General features: G+C 44.4%; 1 protein-coding gene across 1 annotated transcript in view; it reads left to right on the top strand.

The window, feature by feature from the left end:
* LOC135262792 (seizure protein 6 homolog) overlaps window positions 1–15717 on the top strand; it is a 205907-nt gene that overhangs the window by 133438 nt on the left and 56752 nt on the right. The window contains 1 exon segment of the mRNA XM_064350048.1: window positions 13474–13663. Within this exon segment, the coding sequence (XP_064206118.1) occupies window positions 13474–13663 (190 nt within the window).

A 15717-nucleotide genomic window follows, 5' to 3' on the forward strand; every position in this document is an offset into this window, starting at 1 on the left:
ATCCGAAGGTGGTCAACAGTTAGTATTTTACAGGTTTCACACTGAAAAGGAAATGTGTTCCCCCTAGAACCCAATACATGCGTTTTTGATACGATAGTACAACACATCAGGGAGGATGCCGCATGTGATTACTAACCGACCGTTTGGATGAAATGGTTTCGCCCGAACCCGGTTTAATTCCTGGAAGTGGCGGGATGGATAGCAGGCAGGTTTTTTGAAGGGCACTGCAGAAGGGCGACCCCCCTTCTCTGTGCACAGGGAGATAAGGTTCTGTCACAGGGGTGTTTAGAGAGCCCCTGCCACCTCACAGACAGCCTCGGACCACACATTAGCCTGGTCATCACCCGCGTATCAGCCGCGGCGGGAGACTGTGACAGGCGCCCAATCGCCTGGGCTCAGCGTGCGATTCTCCTCTGCGTGGCTGATAAGTGCGCCCGTCTAATCCTCTGCCTGCGCTGCCTGCGCTGCCTCCTCTGCCTGCGCTGCCTGCGCTGCCTGCGCGGGGGAAAGCCGCCGAGCGGCCAGCGTCTCACAAGAGCCCCGCCTGTGTTACTACAGAATGCGGCTCTGACACACACGCACACACACACATGCATTCACACACACACACACACACACGCACGCATGCAACGCACGACACACACATGCATGCACACATACACGCACGCACACACACACACACACGCACACACACACACACTCACACACTCGCGCACACACACACGCACGCACACACACATACACTCGCATACACAGCACTCACACACACACGACCATGCACGCACACACGCACACACACAGCAAACGCACACCACACACACAGCGACACACACAACGCATGCACACAGCATCATCACACACACACACACACGCACTGCACACACATTCACAAAGCAGTTTAGAAATTAGGGAAATGCATCAACCCTAACATTTTATTTGAAGTCTTGTTTGATAATATAGCACTGTTGTTTCACGGTTGAATGCGCTGTGGGTGCATTGTCATTGGTGCAAAAGAGAGAGAGAGTGCTTTTACAACTGCGCAGGACTGGTGTGAGAGCTGGCAGTCAGGCTTTGGGTTCTCCTATGTTTATCCGCGTGGTGTTCACCGAGTGGCCCTCTGCTGTAAGGCAGCGAGCTAGCACTCCTGCTCAGCAGCTGCTGGGGCTGCATCATTCACTCCCTCTTGTTCCCTCTTGATCACACCCTTTAATTAGCAGTCTAAAATCTGTCCCACACTCTCGCCCCCCCCCCCCCCCCCCCCCCAAGGGGACAGGAGTTCTGTAAGAGGCAGGCCTGACTAATTGGGAGAGAGTTCTCTTCTACCTCTGCTCTTTGTAGAGGGAATGTAGGGGGGCAGCAAGGGGGTGCTGTGAGGTGGTCGTGGGGCAGAGGGGTGTAGTTGAAAACCGACAGTGGAGTCAGAAGAGAGCGCTCTGGGGTTTGGGCTAATCTTCAGAAGCTAAGTGGTTCCACTGTGTCAAACTACAATTTACATACCGAGGTGAAACGTTCACTGGTCTGAGATCGGAATTTCAGCTTAACTGCCTCAGGCAAAAAAGCAGGCCTTGACCAGGCATTGACACGCTGATGAAGCAACATCTGAAGTAAGAGGGAGAGGAGGAACTGAATTTACACTCCCGGCTGTGTATCAAATACAGGGACCTATGGTCAGAACATCCCAGTGAGCCTCTAATGATTGCAGGCACACAGTTTCTTCAGGTGTGAGGCTGTAGCTCTGCAAAGCTGAGTGGGGCCCTGGGGAACTTGGGGGCGGGCCAAGTGCAGGGCCATGGGGAACGCCGTCTCGGAGGGGGGGGGGCTCAATCTGCGGCTGTTTCTCCCTTTAGTCTGCTCTCACACTAATGTGGTCTGACCACATTTCCACCCCCCCCTGCACCTGTAAGGCATTCCCCTGTGTGAGGCCAACCAAGAAAAATAAAGCATTCTTCAATGTCATTTATCCAAATTGTATAAAGCATTAACTAATTTATTTATGGATATCAGCATTTAACTAATAGCAATCTCGCACATGCTGCTGCTTGACTACGTTTTCAGGGCCTTATTTCAGTCAGGTACAACAGTGAGAGCGTTTATCTCCTGGGCTCCCAACAGAATCTGACTGTGTGTTTATCTGAGATGCTGAAGCAGAATACAAATTGTTTGAGACTTGGATTTGCTTTCATCAGTGTGAGAGCGGTTTGGCATGTCTGCCTCTTTTCTCACTTGTTCTCCCTCTCTCTTACACACACACACACACACCCTCTCTCCCCCATGCTTCTCTCTCTCTCTCTCTTTCACACACACACACACACACACACACACACACACACACACACACACACATACTCTCTCCCCCATCTCTTTCTCTCCCCCATTTTTCTCCCTCTCTCTCTCTCCCTTCCTCTCTCTCACTCTCTTTCTCTCACTCCCTCTCTCTCTCTCCCACTCCCTCCCTCTCTCTCTTTCTCCCACTCCCTCTCTCTCTCTCCCACTCCCTCCCTCTCTCTCTTTCTCCCACTCCCTCTCTCTCTCTCCCACTCCCTCCCTCTCTCTCTCTTTCTCTCACTCCCTCTCTCTCTATCTATATCTCTCTCTCTCCCCCCCTCTCTCTCTCTCTGTTCTTGAGGAGTCATCTGGCAATCCTCCAAGCAGACAGTCTCTGCCAATTTCCTCACCACCCACTCGTCACTTGGTTATGAGGAAGTCTTATTTGAATAATTCAATAATTATTTGTTGTCTCCTACATAATAAGCAGAACAGAAGAAGTGCTAATAGAGTGGCATCTTTGGGGAAGTCAATACTCTTCATTGTGTGGAGGAAGCGTGTGCAACTGAAATGCACTCTTCAGGGATGCCACGAACAGAGTTCTTTTTTTATACTTCTATTTGGGGTCAGGAAGTATTTAACCAACACACACGAAAAAGGACAAGACATTAATAAAATTAAGTAAATGGGCATGTGAATAGTACAGTGATAATATTTCACGGTATGTCATTTTCGCATAGTTCTCATAATTTTGCCCCAAATTGTTGCTTACAATCCATAGCAAATGTGTGTATATATGTACATACATATATAAATACATACATACCATATGTAAGTTACTTAGCTTGTTCTGTCAGATGTCAGTTGCATGCATTAATACATACCTTCCTACATTAATGCGTACGATACATGCATACATTCATACACGCATACACAGTAAGGTCTGTGGATGTTCATGAGCAGCCGTGTCATTATATTTGGAAAGAGACGCTGCTGTTGAGTGTTTTGAATGTAAATTTTTTGGGGTTTTGAGCAACACAAATATTGGCCCCAGTGAGGTTCATTGTACCAGAATGAGCTGCAGAGGATATTTGGAAAAAGTGTCCAATCTCAGCAGAACAGTCTGGAAGCACAAATAGCATTTTGGGTAAGTGGAAAAATAGCTTTATTTTATTTTTGGGTGAATTGCCCTTTTAAGACAAAAATCAATGGAGGCAGAGGGTCCCCTTGCCTTGTAGTTACCTTTTGAAATGTTAAAGGTTGAAGATAATAACTTTAACCACAGCTCTTGGGCCTTTTCTACATTGCCTTTAGCCATCCTATGAAAGTACTTTAAAAATGTAATTGTTTGCTTGTTTCAAAAATAATGGCCATGTGACTTTATCGAAAGCTTTTTCTACATCCTGAGTAATCATGGTAACAGGTTCATTTTTGTTTAGGGATTCTGAGATATTGTTTGATGAATGTCTGACATTGCCATGTTTGGTTTAAATCTTGTTTGTTAAGTATTAATTATTCTAGGCGTGAGTTTGGAGTCTTTTGCCTAGAGTTACTGAGAGACCCCCATTTAGAAGTCTTATTGGTCTGTAGAATGTGCATGTGGTTCGATATTCTTCTTTATGTTTAACTTATGATGACCACTGAAATCCAAGTTGTAGCCCATGCTTAAATTTCTAGGGCCCGGTTTGATGGGTACAGGCAGGTTTTTAAAAGTCATCACTCCCTGAAGATCTGACTTGTTGCTTCACTGAGACTAATGTATTCAATCAGTTGATGCTATTTTCCTTGGTTACCTTTGGCAATTAACATTTTTGTAGAAAACACCTGTTTTTAGCTTGTCTGGCTTTGAATTGTATAGTTGCTGATAGAAATGAATAATTTTTGATCTTCCAATTATTTTTTGTTTAAATTTAAAATAATTTAAGTTTACAAAACGTGCTCTTTTATTTTAGTTTATTGATCTCTAAGCCCAGATTTTCAGTCCTCTTGGACCACTATCATATGATTTTTTTTCTGGTGGAGAGTATTCCGTTTTCAATGATATGTGAAAGGAGTTCATTCAAGGCTGTTTTTTGTATTTTTTCCAAGCATTCAATTTCTTTATCCAGTCTATTTAGAGAGAATTCTTGTCCTTTGCACACCAAGACATCCAAGTATGGCATTCATAGTCACTAATTATACTGTATGTATGTTAATGGGCGTTGCATTTTGTGGCAGTTGCTATATTTATTCTTTACTGGTTGTACTTTCACAATGGAAAAATAATTTTATTGTTATCAATGATATTATTTGGGTGAGGACGATGGTCTGTCGAACAAAACATTAACACATTTAAAGGTGGTGCTAAATGAGTGAAATTGGCTAGAAACAGACAGACTGTGTTTTGTCCTCTCCAAGCACTTGTAGGGGAATTTTCGAGCAGCACAAACATTCTCAGGCTCTGAAAACAGTCAGTGGGGCAATAAGTGGAATATGCAAAAAGCAGAGTGCAGGAGATTCTTTAATTCTTCTATAATCACAAAAATCGTTATGAATTTGCCATTAAATTCAAGACAATGATCATTTTTCCAGATACTTCATGCATTCTGTTTTTCAGGCATGTTTAAAACATGTTACTGATCATTTGATAATAAGATAAACTATATTAGTCACTCGTGTCATGGGAAATGATTATAATGGCTGCTCACATCTCACTGCAGAGGACTTTTTAGGTAGCGCAAATGACTGTGAAATTCTTACACAGGCTGTGACATCTGCAGTGGCCCCATGCAATATCCATCATGGTTTAGGCACATAACATCAAAACTACCGGAAAAGAGCCATAGAGCCCTCTCACACTTGTTTTGCATGCATCATTTCAATGACGTTACTCAGATTTGAACAATTATAATAACCACCGAGATCCAAGTTTATGGAGTGTATCAAAGCTATAGAGCAATCAATGGAGAGCAGACAGTTTGCATGATGCGCTGAGTAAAATTAAACAGAATTTTTCATGTCCGGATCTGTGCTTCATTTTTCCAGATAGCAAAGGGAGAAAATGTGATTTGTTTTCTTCACCGCCAAGCAACACTTCTAATTTGCAGTTCATGCCACGTTGATCACTTGTTGTTTACTCACAGGTGGTGTTGTCATCGAAGCATGTCAAAGGCTGGACTGCCTGTGTGTGAACAGTTTCAAAGCATTTCATTCTCAGTTAGGGCGTGTGGAGATGTTTCTGCTCAAAAGCGCAGTCAGAACCCCGAGCCTGCAGAACAGTTTCTGAACATACTGAAGAGCCCAGAGTGAACTGAAAGGCTGGCTTTGTTCTGAGCAGGACGATTCAGAAGGATACAAAGAAAAAGCAACACACTCAGAGAAATTTTCTAGTCTCACTGTCTCTCCCTCTGTGTGTGTGTGTGTGTGTGCGTGCATGCGTGTGTGTTTGTGTTTGCACATGTGTGTATGTTTGTGTGCATGTGTGCGTGTTGTGTGTAGCTTGTGTGCATGTGTGTATGTGTATGCGTGTGTACACGTATGTTGTGTGCGAGTGTACGTGTGTGCATGTGTGTTGTGTGCTTGTGTGTGTATGCATGCGTGCGTGTGTGTGTTTGAGTGTGTATGCATGTGTGCTTCTGTACATGTGTGTGTGTGTGTGTGTGTGTTTGCATAAGTATTCTCCAGCACTACGTGTTCATGTGCTCCATGCTGGCTGAGCGAAGTGGCATTCTTTCACATTCCATCTTAATAACTCCACTATGTGCTGGACATCTTGCAGTACCCTCTTATTTACTGCACAAACAAATAGTTATTTCATGAATACGCTTATCGTTATCTAATGATTTCTCTGAACATAATACGGTAGAAGTGTTTCCTCATTAGAGGCATTCATAACTCCACATTACTGCACGATTTGCTTTTCTTATCAAGATTCCTTGAAATTAGAAAACTGCACATGTTGAAGAAAAATCTGGGCATATATATATATATATATATATATATATATATATATATATATATATATATATATAATATATATATATTTTATATATATATATATATACAGTACATGAAATAATGGTGCATTTCTTTTAAGAAATGACTGTAATACATTTATGTCACTGTAAAAACGACTTGCAGACTTCATAGAGATTGCATACCTTTCCTAGTGCCTTTGAAGGTCCTTTGTTCTGCTTGTGTGGATGGGTTTGTTTTTCCTCTCTCACTGCTCCCCTATGTGCCAGCACTGCTGGTGATTAGGAGGCTCCATGTCTCCTGACACGGATCCGGTGGCTCATAATGGAAGCAGGACAGCTGTTCCTGGTTGTAACGACAGGCCTGGGACATGTGACACATGCCGAGGACCTGCCAGCCCCAGGCACAGTCTGGCATATTCTCACTGTCTGCTCCTCGGGGTCCCCGGGGAGCCGTGTAGCTGCTCACAAGGACAGGGCTGAGGGGATCCATCGCAGCGCGCCGAATGAGCTCACATCCACCCGTCCATCTCCCTGAAAACAGACAGAACAGGCCGCCCAGTCCCCATCACATTCCCCCCTTGCACATTCCTTATTATTCCGCCCGCACTACCCTGCATGTTCCTGAATTTTCCTACCACACTACCCTGAACGTTCCTTAATATTCCCACCACAGTAGCCTGCACGTCCCTTAATATTCCTATCACAGTAGACTGCACATTTTTTGTAATTCCCACCGCAGTACCCTGCCTGTTCCTGAATTTTCCTACCGCACTACCCTGCACGTTCCTGAATATTCCCACCACAGCAGCCTGCACCTTCCTTAATATTCCCACCACAGTAGCCTGCACATTCCTGAATATTCCCATTGCAGTAGCCTGCACGTGCCTTAATATTCCCATCACAGTAGCCTGCACATTCCTGAATATTCCCATTGAAGTAGCCTGAATGTTCCTCAGTATTCCGATCATGGTACACTGCATGTTCCTGAATATTCCCATCACAGTACTTATCATTTTCCTTAATATCCCCATCACAAGCGATGTCTGTACCACTCTATTCCCAAAAGCAACGCATCACATTTTCCCCTCTATTTCCTTAGAAACACACAGTCTATACCCCTCTATTTCCAATGCAAAACATTGTTCAAAACATTGTGCATAAATATGTCACACAATGTGATGCATTGTACATAACCCATAAAACCCTGTTCTTCCGTTCCATAGCTACACCCAGTATATCTTCTCTCTTCACATTACAGAACTTTCTGCATAACCTTGCAATTTGTAGCTGTCCTTTCTCTCATGGTTACGTGTGAACACTGCCGTTAGACTACAGTTTGACGGCAGCATAAAATATTTTGAAGTTTAATCCCACATATGCAACTCTGTTGGGACTCAAAGTATGTTGCATTTGTAAGGAATTGGATCATTTAATACAGAGAAAAATAAACTCAGCAGTGCGATACCAAAGCATTCTCAGAACATTTTCAAAAGTTCACTTCAAAGTTATCAAACATGGATGAAATAGTTTCAGAACTTTCTCCCAATGACATAATTTTCTCATTTTCTCTCAGTGTAGAGCCCAGTCCATTTTCTTTTCATCAAAAGTATTTTCAGAGTTCAGCGTACCGTACTTCTTGTTTTTTTTTTTTTTTTTTTTTTTTTTTTTGTCTGTGAAGGATCAGGTTAATAGGCATTATGGAGGTTCCCTGTGATTTTTTGTACCAGCATTGTTACACAATGTGGACTGAGTGGGGAAAAAGTGCTGTAATTTGAAAGTTATTACTTTTTTAAGTGTGCTTCATTTTCATAACCATTGTTTTAATGATCACCAGAGATGAGTGTTGCTTTTTTCCCAGAGAACATGAAATCTGCTTGTAATACTGCTCTTTGTTCTTTCATTCTCTGACGTCTCATTGTTTTCCATATTTGGTAGCTACTGTCGTGAAAGACTTCTAAAGATTAATTTCTGCAGACTCCAGATTTCAAGGAATCGTCAAGGACAGTCACCGTCTTGTGAAGAAAGACGCACGTTCTTTGAGTTCAGGCATGCTGTAACTCAAGCCTCACTGATACAACAGTATTATGCTCCATGTCTTCTGGCCAGAGAGTGAAACACAGACTAGAATAGTCCAAAAATGCCAACGATGCTTACATATTGTAAAAATGCCTATGATGACAGATAACAAGGAGGATGATGGCAAAACATCAAAGAACAGATGGACATCGAGACAGAGAGGCAAGGTCCCAGCTGGCTGTGTCCTCCCCTCTGCCCTTGAAATAAAGGAGAAGAAGAGTTGAAGGAATCTGTGAATGGAATTCAGAATTCCTGTCACAGATAAACTGCCTTCAACGTAATGTATGTTAACAAACAAAGCACTAACGGAATGTTCCAGAAGCATGCAGACATGGCCAGAGTCCATAAATCAATCACATTAAAAAAAAAAACACACTTTGAGGGGAAAAAAAAAAAAAAGCTGAAAACAGAAACAGTGTTGCGGCATTTCTTTTGCATGCTGTACCGTACTTGAATAATGCAACTGTGCTCTCAAGCAGACGGAAGCATTGCTCCTCACATTACCGACAGCTCATCAGTTGAAAAATAGCATGTGAATATTCCTCTTGGGTCTGTGGGGAAGGGGCAGCGCGTGATGGATCTCACTCTTCCTTCATCATCGCCCGATCGCGGCTTTCATTTCAATCTCTTCCGCATCTACTCTTTTTTTAATAAGGATCGTTTTAATTAGGAGGAGTAGCCGCCACCGCTGTTTTCATTACAGCGAATAGCTGGCACCAGTCAACAGCCGAAATGATTTTTGCTTGGCTTTGCACCTTCTCCTGGTTGCTGTACACCGCCGCTGTAATTAGTTTGGTCAGGAGTCGGCGAGTGAGGGACACGGCTGTCTGCCGCGACTCCTTCCTGCCCTGTCAAAACTAACGAATGAAATCCCGCGCGTCAGCCCAGGACAGACTGCGCTGCATAATTACAGGCGGACGCGGGGCAGCCGCTGGTCCCGGCTCTTAGCTGGGACTCGGTGACTTTTTTTTCCACAGGTGTAGGCTCACGTCGGGCGCGGCGATTGCAGGAAATTGAATTGTGTCGGGCGACGTGCAGGAGACACTGTAATCCCGCGGGGCGTTGTGTAATTACGCGGTAATGCGCCCGCATTATGAGGCGTCTCCTCGTTATTGGATTACTCTCCGGCGGACGCGCTGGGTGGCATGCGGAAGCGCGTGGTGCCCTTGCGCTCTCACCGGCTGCTTGGACCCTTCTCTGATTCATGCAGAAGGGCCCTCTGCTTGTTGGGCCACTGATTGCTGCATCCTTCTAATGGCTCGTCATAATAATAATAATAAAAGAAAATAAATTGTTGTGGTTGTGGTTGTGGTTGTGGTTGTGGTTGTGGTTGTGGTTGTTGTTGTTGTTGTGGTTGTGGTTGTTGTTGTGGTTGTGGTTGTTTTTGTTGTTGTGGTTGTTGTGTGGGGGGCCTGTTCAAATTATATAGTAGCATGGAAAGCTCAGGCGGCGGCGGCGGTGCATTCTGGGTAAGAGCTTGTGGCCACAGCCAGGGTATCTGCGGGAGAACTCTTGATTCCTGCCCTCGGGAAACCCAGCAAGCCTCAATCCCCGTGTCCCCGCGAAGCCCGTGACAGACAGCCCCGTGCGCCAGATCCATTTTCATACCGCCGGTCGCCCCGGCGCTCACCCGCGTCATGCTCCCAGACATTTCGGTCTGCCTCGGTGACACTTTCATTACCCTTGAGGGATCGGTCCAGTGGAGGGCCTCGTTCCCACCTCGCGGGCCCGGGACAGGGATCATCCATTTTAATGAGGCACGCCGCAATCTCGCGGCGCCTTCGCAGTAGATGAATTATCGGTATTCATTTAATCTAGCAATAATTATCTTTGAGGAGGCGCACTTTCCCCCTAACCCCCCCCTCCCCGCCCCCCCACCACCACCATCATGCGCTCTCGATATTTCAGTGCTCTCTCTCCAGCTCAGCTGCACCCAATTTGGAGACAGATGTGTTTTACGGTTGCTGTTGCAATAATCCAAGAGTGCTCTCAGAATTAAGCGAACCATTTTCCTAGATATTACAAGATGATAGAGAGGTTCTAAAACCAAAGAGAGTAGCAGGTGTATATTTATTGCGAACGCGCACTGATAGACGCTGTGTGTGTAAGAATGCAGGGGCAGAGTGCTGCGGTCTCTCTCTGCTTCTTCATCCGCTGGGTTATCAGGACTGGACAGGTGTGTAATGAATGAACGTGTCCATTTCATCATGTGTTCAGAGACCATGGCCACTGGCCACGGAAACGGCCATGGGTCTCAGCTGATTGGCTCCCTCGTTCAGCCTTGGCCTTGGCCCTCCTTCCTACGAAACTGCACAGCACGACATCACCTTTTTCCATACCAGAAAGAATGTTTTTTTTATTTTTTTATGTATTGCTCGAATCCAAAGACGAAACAGTGAAGGGATATATGAGAAAATATCAGCAAATATAGACACTTTAAAAAATCATAAAATACAATTGGTGCCTTTTCAAAAAAGACTGAAAATGTGTGATAAATACCTTCAGTGACAGAGGGAAAAAAGATCAGTGATTGAGTTATCGTGATTTGATCTAAGGTGACTTGTACAATTCTACATATTGGTATCTACCATTTCAGGACATATTTTCCCTTCAGTTTTCAAGATGTCTAAGATTGTTAAAATAGAAAAATACTGCAACTGGACTAATATTACAGCAGTACTTACAGAGGATATATTTTATATCTGGATTAATTTTTTTTACATTTCACAATCTTTTATTCTTTCAGTTGATTGTTTTCTCTCTAGAACCTTCCTTTTGTTTAATCTTCTCGACTATTTTGGAATTCTTCCAGAAGCTTGGGGTGTTTTTGTTGTGTTCACCTAAAGGACAAAAGGAACATCATTATGCCATTTACATGACATTATGACAACACAGTATTAAGTGAGAACATTTTAGTGTTGTGATAAAATATTTACTTGGCTGGACTCATCGTAAGTACACAGCTATGCCAGGATTTAACACATTAAGGCTTTAATGGCATTTATGTGCAAATGTATCATCTAACATAGCCAACTATCCAACAAGCATCGAAATGTTTTAGATTTACTGTGCTTGTTCCTCCTTGGAGTTTTTGAAATGAGCAAATTAATTTTTACAGGTTCATCATCAGGGGAGGTCCTGACAGATAAATGAGTAAATCACTGGGGTCATGACTGTCAATCATTAAAAACTGCACATAATTACTGAGGAAAATGCAGATGACCATTCATATATTATCTGGGTCAGAGGTGTTTATGCAAAGTTCACTGGGCCTGCTTCCAGCCTTTTTACTGCGGGCAGCCTTTTTGGCAGGTAAATGATGGTCTAGCTGATTGTGTTTTGGTTTGGAAGCTACATGTTCTGCATATTAAGAAAGTGTGCATCTGCATTTTAACTTTCATGATCGCCACAGACTCTGCCAAGGGGAACCTCAAAAACACCTGAAGTATAGTGACCGTATAAGCTATAGTCAGGGGCAAACAACACAGCTAGTTCACAAGTTAGATAGATACTGAATTTACAAGCAAATGGCAGGTATTTTAGGGGTAAACAAGAAATGCCTTCACGTTAACGTGACACCTACAACAATTTAATATTCTACAAAAAGTAAACTTTAGTTCTTGTAAATACTAGAAGAGATGAAATCTTTTAATAGGTCTGTTACTAGCGCTGTTTATTCATTTGCCTACAGGCAGGGCTGTCGCTGGGAGTGGTGATGATTCTAGGGAAGTATTTTTAAAAATATACTACTCAAATAAAAAATATACAGTGAAGGGATACATGAGAAAATATCAACTAATATAGACACTTAAAGGAATCATTAAATACAATAGGTGCCTTTAAAAAAAAAAAAAACAACTGGTAAATGCATGCAAAGTGACAAAAGGAAAAAAGATCAGTGGTTCATGTAAATCATGTGATTGCAGCAAAGATGACTCGCTATTCCATATATGGGCTTCAGGCAGAATTGTCGCTAGTGGGGTGAAAGGTGGTGATGATTTAAGGGGTCACAGCTTGGGGGGGCCCACTGTTGAAGAGGAAAATCTAATAAGATGGGACCCAGAGCTATATTCTTTCAGGGGGCCCTGAATTCCTAGCTATGTCCCTGGCTTCAGGTGTTCATTTTTGTTTCCATTGAGTCAGTTAGTGCCATTCACTGTTGTCTCCTGTTGGCATAGTTTCTCCTTGGTTTCCTCTGCTCCAGTGAATTAGCCGAGCCTGGACCAATAAACAGAGGCTCTCTCGCTCAGAACATGAAAGGAATTTTAAACCAATCAGTGATGGCCCTACAGACAGTTTTAAATTGAAGCATGTTCATGCCCTCGTAGGACTCATCCCCTCTGAAATTTCAGCGATGAAATTGCACCAGATGTTCCTCTCACAACGCGGGGAGACTGCTCGTATATTTTCCCCGTGTATTTTCAGATGTTCTTCGTGTTCAAATGATAAAAAGCATTGGCCTTTTGTGGAGTGCCCACACTTTCAGCTGCAGCTGCTTCAGAAACCTCACCTTCCGGGAGCCTGCCGGGGAACAAAAGATAATTAATTTGCCGCTTTAAAGCGCGTCTTCAGCGAGAGAATAAAGACGACCGGGCAGTTACCACAGGCTCTTCATTCTACTCAGCAAATTGGTGGTCCACATAGGTTCTGAATCCTCCTCTCCAATCCCGTATAATCACACACAGACACACAAAACCGCTGCTGGTTTGTTAATGGAAATAGGACAGAATGAAGCATATCTCAAGTGGTTCATTTATCACGGCCAACACTGAGAAAAACCGACTCTGATTTAGAATGAGTTCGGAATGATGGGGAATGTCAACTAAATTAATATCGCGGGCGAAGTCGACCGTGACGGCGCAAATTGCAGCAGGAGCGTTTCAAAAGTGCGCTCCTTGTCTTGTGTCTCGCTTTTGAGCCGGGGCCAAGTGGCGGAACTGGGCGGGGGGGGTGGTAATTGCGGTTTACTTTGGGGAAGGGGGCTCGACATGTACGCGCATCAGCACCTGGCATTAAGTTGAAGACATCTGTTCTTCCCTGGGCTGTGCTCTGAGGACAAAATAGTACCCTGAAGGTTTGTGACTGCGGGCGATCGGTGTCTGTGGCTCACTGCGCCCCCTGATCGACGCTGGACTAACCCCGCCCCTGACCGAGGTGTCCTCTCCCGTGTGTCCAGGTCCTGAACGTGAGCCTGTCGGAGGGGGAGGTGGTGACCCTGGAGGACGTGGGCGGACGCGAGCACTCCGTCCTGGCCAACGAGTCGGTCCTGATGAAGGGGCTGGTCGTGCGGAGCTCCAGCAATCAGATCTCCGTCCGCTTCCGGAGCGACCGCCCGCAGCCCGGCTCCTTCCTGCTGCGTTACCAAGGTGAGTCCGCACCCGAGCGCGCAGCCTTTGCATCGTCAACCGCCGCGCAAAGGCCTGTACGCAGACTGACGCGGACCAGGAAGTTCCCAGCACTTCCCAGCGTTGTCTCGTCCGGACAAAAAAAACAAAAAAAAAAAAACAGGGCCCTGATTGGAGAGCGTTCAGCCGTCACACAGACCCAGCACGGCCTCTCTCTCAGCTCCTCACCACCCAGGGCGCTTCCTCACACAGTGTTTAACCGTCGTAAATATCGTTCGCTCTCATCGGTCCCCGAAATGACGGCCGCTGTCGATGCCGTTGGCGGGAAGTGGCTGGGAGAATTACATGCTAATCGACATTTACCGAGCTGTCAGAGGGAGCTGCAGCAGCGGACTGCTATGAGGCCTGTTATTCCCCCCACCCCCCCACATTTCTATTTCAGCTTTCTGTTTTTCCAGCTCAAGCACCGCAGAGCCAAATTCTTTTGTTTCTGTAAGCTAATGAACTATGACAGGCTTGTAGCCGGGTAATGCAATCTTACATGGCACTAATGTGCCTGTTGAATAAGAAAGCAATTTCTGTATCTCTCACTCTCTCTTGCTCTCTCTCTCTCTCTCTCTGCCTGGGAGGTAATCTGCGCGGCACACTACATCGCCTGGAGGAGCTTTGTGGGTTAATGTGAAAGTCTCTCATCCTTCTGTTAAGCACACGTCAATTATCTGGCTCAGTTCGGCAATATCTCAATAACAAATTATTGTAATATTATGACACAAATTCCAATTTGTCCAATTGTGTAGAGCTGCAGCTCAGACTCCATAAGACAATCCGTATTGCACAGGACAATAATACAGAGCAATGTACAAAAAGGCCATTTTCAGACCAAAAATCCAGATCATGTGGGAGACGCTGCAAAGAATTCCTCATATCTTTGTCTACCAGAATAGTGTAATTCTGCAAAGCAAACATAGGCAATGAAATTTGTACAGTTAAATGTACAGAATATCCAGGCAGTTGCCAGAGTATGCAGTCGCATTTCTGTCCAACATAGCAATTTTGGAGGAACCGCAAACCAACCTGACAGAAAGTCATCACGGGGAAGATCAAGGATCTGAAACGGTTCCTGCAAAGATTCCCAGAAGTGCTCATTCTCTGACTGCAGTGACTGATAAATTAGCCCTGCAGCTGCTAATTAGGGCATTGGAAACAAAGCTGTTCCAACATGTTCAGAAATAGATGTGCTGCTATTGTCTGCTTTTTTCTCCTTTTTTTGCTGTCTGTGACTTGGGAGCTTGGTGGTTAGAGAAGAACTCACAGCCAGTTTAATCACTTAAAAAGTGTGTGCGTGTGTGTGTGTGAGTGTGTGTATGTCTTTGTGTGCGTGAAATAATTCTCATTTGGGTTCAGTTCTTATGTTGAACTGAAATGCCTTTGCTACATCTGTACTTTCTGCAGTGACAATTGCAGGTCAATGTGTTTTACAAGAGGTGTTGGTTGTATTCTTGTAGAATGAATCCTAGACTTTAACTGTTCCATTGCTGAACTGAAAAAAAAACTTTTTTTCATTTTACCTAATAAACTGTGGACAGTTAATTTGCTTGGCTCTTTGGAGAGCATCTTTTGAGTTTACAGATAGATCTGAAAAGACAACAAGCACGTCCTGAATTGCGTATGGGTTGTATTACAGCCCTTCTCTTTCTTAGAAAGCCTAAATAGGAAAGCTGATATGTGGCATGACTAAGAGAGAACTGTTATTCTGTAGTCTTTGTGACGTCAGCTCAATTGCAATGAAGGGCCTCTCCTTTCCATACTGTGAGTGGGTTTCAGAACCCACTGGAGGCTGATGAATGATGTGAGCTCAAAATTGGCAGCCCCCCACGCCTCCCTCAGGAGGGGCATCCATTAAAGATTCAGCTCTCAATCACTCAGAACAAAGTAAGAGAACAGATCACCTTGCCACTCACCTCTTGGGACTTAGTTAAGAGCAAACAAAACAGGATCTACCGCAAAAGACGGAGAATAAAGAACCAAGGAGTGCGATTGCGAACACACTTGGTCGGAAATTCATCCCAGCAACG

Source organism: Anguilla rostrata, chromosome 9, assembly GCF_018555375.3.
Source record: "Anguilla rostrata isolate EN2019 chromosome 9, ASM1855537v3, whole genome shotgun sequence".
In the NCBI taxonomy this organism is placed as follows: domain Eukaryota; kingdom Metazoa; phylum Chordata; class Actinopteri; order Anguilliformes; family Anguillidae; genus Anguilla; species Anguilla rostrata.